Source organism: Vulpes vulpes, chromosome 6 (assembly GCF_048418805.1).
Source record: "Vulpes vulpes isolate BD-2025 chromosome 6, VulVul3, whole genome shotgun sequence".
Taxonomy (NCBI): Eukaryota; Metazoa; Chordata; class Mammalia; order Carnivora; family Canidae; genus Vulpes; species Vulpes vulpes.
In genome coordinates this window covers 65,672,525-65,679,752 of record NC_132785.1, presented here as the reverse complement: position 1 = coordinate 65,679,752, position 7,228 = coordinate 65,672,525, and the positions used below count along the sequence as shown (strand labels likewise).

The following is a 7,228-nucleotide window of genomic DNA, read 5'->3' as shown; positions in this document are numbered from 1 at the left end:
AAATAAATAAATAAAAATAAACTTCCTTATTTATAAAATTTATATTTATATTTTATAGTTATATCTTGTTTATATATCCTTATATTTTATAAATATTTTCTATTTATACATCCCTATATTTCATAAATATATTTTACATATATTTATATATTCTTATTCATATTTTATAAAATAAATAAGTCATGAAATAGAAAGTACAGCATAGGGAAATTAGTCAACATTATAAAAACATTGTATGGTGATGGATGGTGAGTAATCATGGGGAGCACTAAGCAATGTATAGAATTGCTGAATCACTGCATTGTACACCTGAAACTAATGTAAGATGGTATGTAAACTATACTTCAATAATAAAAAATAAAGGGCCACCTGGGTGGCTCAGTTGGTTGAATGTCTGATTCCTGATTTTGGCTCAGGTCATGATCTCAGATTCCTGGGATCAAGTCCCACCTCTGGCTCCACACTCAGTGGCAAGTCTGCTTAAGGATTTCTCTCTCTCCTTCTGCCCTTCCCCTGCTCACTCTCTCTCTCTCTCTTACTCCCTCTCTCTCTCTCAAATAATCTTTTAAAAAATCAAAAATTAAATTTAAAAAAATTAAAATATATGCCCCAACTGTGTTACTATTCTGTCTGCCTCAAGAGAGCTACATCAGATGAGAAAGGTGCATGCCTTGTCCTAGTAAACAGGATTCTTGAGATCTAACCACAGCCTCAACATTAGCAGAGAAGACAGGAGGGTTGCGAGAATTTCTGATGAGGAAGATAGCCAGGTCAAAGTGAAAGACAAAGATGTGACTAGGTTGTTTCTGTGGTTCCCAGCCTTCCCTCTCTTCTACTTTTGGAATTATAAAAGCAGGGGCAAGGGAGGGCAGAGACAGAAGAAGTTCACCATGGACACCATCACTGGGAAAATGCAAGCCCTACTTCTTTTATTGGCCTGTCTCTTGCCTCCTGAAGCTGAAGCTGGTGAGTCTAGGGTGTAACTCCCTGTCAAAGAAGACTTCAAGTAAGAGTACAAGATCCCACAGCAAGCATTCTAGGAGGATATTCCTAACTGGAAGAGTCAGACTTTTTCCCTTTAATTGATGATAGTTTTCCTGGGATGAGAAGTCTTGGGTGGAGAAAGAATCAGAAAACTGGCTTTAGAAGCTCCTCCTAACCTGCTTTCTTCAAAATAGCCACCCTCTGGTTCACAGTTCTTGGTGCTTACTCTCAGGCAGAGGAAATCAGGACAGATACATGAAGAAAAGTTTAGGGGTACATGGGTGGCTCAGTCTGTTAAGTGTCTGTCTGCCTTTGGCTCAGGTCATGATCTCAGGATTCTAGGATAAGCCCTGAGTCTGGCTCTGTGCTCAGCAGGGAGTCTGCTTCTCCCTCTCTCTCTGCCCTTCCCCATGCTCAGGCACACTCTCTCTTATTCTCTCTCAAATAAATAAATAAAATCTTTAAGAAAAATAAAGAGAAGGGACACCTGGGTGGCTCAGTGGTTGAGCGTCTGTCTGCCTTTGGCTCAGGGCATGATCCTGGAGTCCCGAGATCGAGTCCCACATCGGGCTCTCCACATAGAGCCTGCTTCTCCCTCTGCCTGTGTCTCTGCCTCTGTGTGTGTGTGTCTTTCATGAATAAATAAATAAAATCTTTAAAACAAAATAAGAAGAAGAAAGAAAGAAAGAAAGAAAGAAAGAAAGAAAGAAAGAAAGAAAGAGAAAGAAAGAAAGAGAAAGAAAGAAAGAAAGAAAGAAAGAAAGAAAGAAAGAAAGAAAGAAAGAAAGAAAGAAGAAAGAAAAGACCTAAATGACAGCTCAGAATCAAGACTAACTATTGAGTTCTGAAGGGAGACTGAGAGTTGGTTAACCAGGTGGATTGGGGTTCTGAAGACTCATGGAGAACTGAGCTCCATTAGAAGTAAGAGAGAAGCTCTGTGGGCCCTCCACTTCCACCTCCTTTTCCTCATCTCTGTCTGAAGGCAAGTGAGCCTGTGTTTAAGGACCTGAGATTCTCTCTATTTCAGTGGAAATTATCAGTGGCATTGAGTCCAAGCCAATGCCACTCCCGCCCCTACATGGTCTATCTGGAAATCATCACTAACGAGGGTTATATTGCCAGCTGTGGCGGGTTTCTCATAAGTCAAGAATTTGTGATGACAGCTGCTCATTGTAAAGGAAGGTAAGAAAACTTTGACTTACTCTCTTTTCATGTGAGGAGCTATAAGAACCAGAGTTGTACACAACTTCAAAGTAGCCTGAGGAGGGATTCTTGTGCCCTACTCATCTCAAGACGGTCAGCAATGTATATTGGAAGGAACCAGTCCATTTTCATTTGCCATCTCCACCTCTAGAGCCCACAACTTTATCCAGGGCAGCCAGGTCACAGCAGGCCAACCCTTCCCCTCTCGTCCTGGTGCCAGCTGAGCTCTCTCGGCCCCCTGTAGCTGCCAGGGCCTGACCCTTGCTGAATTGGCTATGATCCCTGGGGAAACTTCTGTCCTGAGTAAGACCTGAGTTCCTCAGGTGGCCCTGCATTGGGGAAGAAGAGAGCTTAGTGTCTCCTTGCTCAGAATGGACCCTTTCCAGGAAACTAGCATCCTTTCCTGCTTTTTTCCTCCTTCTCAACAGGAAAATTACTGTCACCCTGGGAGCTCATGACATGAAACAGGAAGAATCCACATGGCAGAAGCTAGAAGTCTCAGAACAAATCATTCACCCAAATTATAACACTTACACCAAACTCAACGACATCATGTTACTGAAGGTGCCATTAACTTCCCAGGACATCTCCATCCCCCCTTCATGAAGACCTGTGCATTTCTCATTCTCTCTCTTCCAAACCATTTTCTTGGGACCCCCCCTCCCACTCTGTGTCATCACCACCCCACTGGGGAGCAACTCTTGGCCCTGCCCAGGGAGCATCTACCACAACACACCCCCACTTTCCCTGGGATGAGAGGTCCATCTACTGTCCCTCCCTCACAGCTACAAACAAAAGCCAAGCTGACCCACACCGTGGGAACAATCCCCCTGCCCACCTGGTCTAACTTTATCCCACCTGGGAGAATCTGCAGGGCTGCTGGCTGGGGAAAAACAGGAGCTGGTGTCAGATACGCCGAGGGAGGTCAAGTTGAGACTCATGGACACCGCGGCCTGCAACCACTATTCGTTTTACAACCATAATTTACAAATCTGTGTGGGCAATCCCAGGAAGACAAGATCAGCGTACAAGGTGACTGCACATCTACACTTCCTCCTCACAATTCAGTCCCTGGGAGACAGCTTCCTCCTGGGAGGGGGAGGGGTCAGGAAATCCCTGAGTATAGTGACTGGTGTCTGAGTTTGTGGGTTTCTAGCAACATGGAAACTAAATCCTGCCTCTGGGTTCCATCCTCACATACTCAAGCCCTGCCTCTAACCCTCCCTTCTAGTCAGCTGAACAGGGCTCCAGGAGAGAAAGGAAGAAATGGAAGGGACAAGATCTAGAGTTGTGGTTCTATGCCAGAGAGGAATAAGACAATCTCCTAACTTAGGACCCCATGAGGAGCCAGGGTTCCTGATTTGACTCTGGGGTATCTTAGAGCTGGCTGGGGTGCTGAGAGATAAGGATGAGGCAACAGCTGGGAGAGGACATTCTATGCTCATGATCTGCTTTCTCTAACCCACAGGGGGATTCTGGGGGCCCCCTGTTGTGTGCAGGTGTGGCCCAAGGCATTGTTTCTTATGGACGTGGAGATGCAAAGCCTCTTGCTGTCTTCACTCGAATCTCCCCATATGTGCCCTGGATTAATAAAATCTTAAAGAATATATAGCCACAGAAGGCTGGCCAGCCTGTGTGAGAAGCCCATAGCCAGAGGCCTCCCTGGGCCGGCCCCCGTTCCACAGAGCCTGGCCCCAGCTGGAGCCCCAAGGAGGCTGTCAGAGGCACACAAAACCCCTGTTGACTGTATCCCCAGCAAACTTCAATAAAGACGCTGCTTCAGCATGTGTGTGTCAGACTCCCTTCTCCCACGGAGCTGGTCTGCTCTAACAGAGGAACTCCCCCGTGACTGTTTCTAGAAATGGCCCCAGGCCTGGGCTGTTGTTATCTTGTGTCCTTACACCAACTTCTATCTTATCTTATCATCCCCCTCAATACTGGCTTTGCAGCCAGGGGAGCATGTGCCAAAGGGGAAGGAAGAAACCTTCCCAAGCAGCTCAGGAAGGAGAGAGGAGGGATGCCTCCTCCAAGTCCTCAGGATGAGTCTGTGTGTTGCAGCAGAATCGAGCCACATGTGGGGCAAGGCCATTCTAGCTGAGGGGAGAGCCCCAAGATTATCAGTGTCAGCCTAGCCTGTGAACTACATCAGAGCCATTCAAATTCAACTGTCATTTTCCTCCAGAAATGACACAGGGTCTCAGGCCTTCCAGAAGAAGAATATCTGAGTTAGGCCAAGTTCTCCAAAGTTTCCTTCTCCAAGTTATCTGCAACACTCTGAGCCCTATACCTCCCAGCATCTGATCTGGGTGAGCACACCATAACCACACCTGCCTGAACACAGGGAAACAGGGCATGAACTCCACCTAACTCTCAGGAGCCTGCAGTTCAAGGGCTTCCAAACAGGTCCCATCACAGTTCCCTAAATACCTAAGAAGATAGTCCGGGCCCGAGGCAGGGAAGAGCTACCATTGCTGGACACAGGGAACCCAGCACATCCATCTTCCCCACTGCCTGACCCACAAAGCAAGGCTTCCAGCTTTGCCATGATGAGACAGATGTAAAATAAAGCAAACATAACATATAAGACTGATAATAAATTCTATGTGTAAAACAGGCATAAGTGAGTAAATTGATACAGCCACTGCAGAAAAGAGTACAGAGGTTCTTCAGAAAATTAAAAATAGAAATACTGGGGGATCTCTGGGTGGCTCAGCGGTTTGGCACCTGCCCTCAGCCCAGGGTGTAATCCTGGAGACTCGGGATCAAGTCCCATGTCAGGCTTCCCACATGGAGCCTGCTTCTCCCTCTGCCTGTGTCTCTGCTTCTCTCTGTGTGTCTGTCATGAATAAATAAATATAAAATCTTTTTAAATTAATTAATTAATTAATTAATCAATTAAATTTAAAAATAAAAATAGAAATACCATATGATCCAGTAATTCCACCATTGGGTTTTTACCCAAAAAACCAAAAACACTAATTTGAAAAGACACATGCACCCTTATGTTTATTGCAGCATTATTTACAATAGCCAAGATATGGAAACAACCCAAATGTCCATCGATGGATGAATGGATAAAGAAGATATAGTATATATGCACACACACACACACATACACACACACACACACACACACACACACTCTAGAATATTACTCAGCCATAAAATAGAATGAGATCTTTCCATTTACAGCAACATGGATGGACCTAGAGTATATTATGCTAAGTGTAATAAGTCAGACAAAGACAAATATATGATTTCACTTATATGTGGAATCTAAAAAACAATAATAAACGAACAAAAGAAAGCAGAAACAGACTCATAAACACAGAAACCAAACTGACAGTTGCCAAAGGGGAGGCTGGTAGGGGGATGGGTGAAATAGGGGAAAGGCAGTGCAAGACACAGGCTTCCAGTTACAGAATGAATAAGTCATGAGGATGAAAGGCACAACCCAAGGAAGATAGTCAATGGTACTGTAATTGCCTTGCATGGCAACAGATGGCAGCTACACTGTGAGCCTAGCATAATCTATAGACTTGTCAGTTCACTCTATTATCCATCTGAAATGAATGTAGCATTATGTGTTAATTATACTTCAATTTTTTTTAAATCTGTAAATATAAAAAAAAACCTAGATGAAGCTCTTTTTCTTTTTTTTTTTAGATGAAGCTCTTGAAGGCTAAAATGAAAAGACAATAGACAGAAACTTGAAGAAATAAAAAGCACTGGTGAAAAGCACTCTAAATACAAAATTTAAAAGCAATAGCAAATATTATAGTTTTTATGATTTTAAAAAATTCATAAAAATAATAATAGATCTATGTTAATGGTCACACAACATATAAAATATAATTGTGATATATATTTGTGGTATGAATAAAACATGATTGTGAAAAAAAATTTAAATACCTCTTAAAAAAGAAAAAAACAGGGGCACCTGGGTAGCTAGGTTGGTTAAGTGGCCTACTCTTGGTTTCAGCTCAGGTCATGATCTCAGGGTCATGAGACCAAGCCCCAAGTCAGGCTCCACATGGAATCTGCTTAAGATTCTCTCTCTTCCTGTCTCTCTGTGCTTCCCCAGGGCACTTGCTCATGCATGTGCTCTCTCTAGATATATAATAAATAAATAAATTTTTTTTTAAAAGAAAATAAAGGGAAAAAACATGTAAATATCTCAAAAATAAAAAAACTTATGCTGAGAATGGTAATTAAAAGATGTGGTTTGGGGGGCACCCAGGTGGCTTAGTCGGTTAAGCACCTGACTCTTGATTTTGGCTCAGGTCATAATCTCAGGATTGGGAGACTGAGTACCTCCACTCCTCCTGTGGGCCCCTGTGGGACTCTGCACTCAGCACAGTCTCCTTGAGATTCGCTCTCTCTCTCTCTGCCCCTCCCCACCACTCGTGTGCTCTCTCTTTCTGCCTCTAAATAAATGAAATCTTTTTGAAAAGATGTGTTTTTTCTTTTAGCCCTAAATCTCCCTTTATATTTGTATAATTAAATAATAGTTTTAAAATATGAAAGATAAGGAACAGGGACGTTATACATAATGTTTTCTTAGGAGACCAGAGCACAAGCTGAATCAGTGCTAAGGCCCCACCCACTCCTGACCCCTTAGGACAGCACGTTTTCAGGGCAGCTTTTCTTCCCGGGAAGCTGGACCAGTGGAGAGGTGGAGAGTGTGGACACTCTATCCTCAGCCTGGCCTCCAAGAAGCCCTGGGGCCTGTGAAGACCACGGGCAGCTGGACTGAGTCTGCAGGCTGAATCGGCCCCCAGGGGTTGCCAGGCACTGACTCTGAGCATGGCCACCACACAGACCAAACAAGCTGCTACCAGAGCGCTTGGTGGCCCAGCCACACCCGGAAGTTAAGCACATGGTCATCCCTGAAGCATCAGTTCCACAGTAGGGACGATAGTGTCCAAGGAAGGAGCCTCCCTGGCTGCCACTGAGAGCCATAAGAGAGTCCCAGCCTCACAGGGTTAACAGGAGAAACCATCCGGATAAAATGGCCTTGCCCAAACTCATGGGAAGAGGG

The 7,228-nt window shown here is 44.2% G+C and overlaps 1 protein-coding gene across 1 annotated transcript; it reads left to right on the top strand.

The window, feature by feature from the left end:
- The first annotated feature begins 911 nt into the window (after window positions 1-911).
- On the top strand, window positions 912-3,799 carry LOC112926474 (mast cell protease 4-like). The gene is given in 7 exon segments (XM_026007485.1): window positions 912-966; window positions 2,012-2,046; window positions 2,048-2,166; window positions 2,616-2,751; window positions 2,973-3,088; window positions 3,090-3,219; window positions 3,656-3,799. Coding segments are annotated over 7 exon segments (735 nt in total).
- Window positions 3,800-7,228: the final 3,429 nt, after the last annotated feature.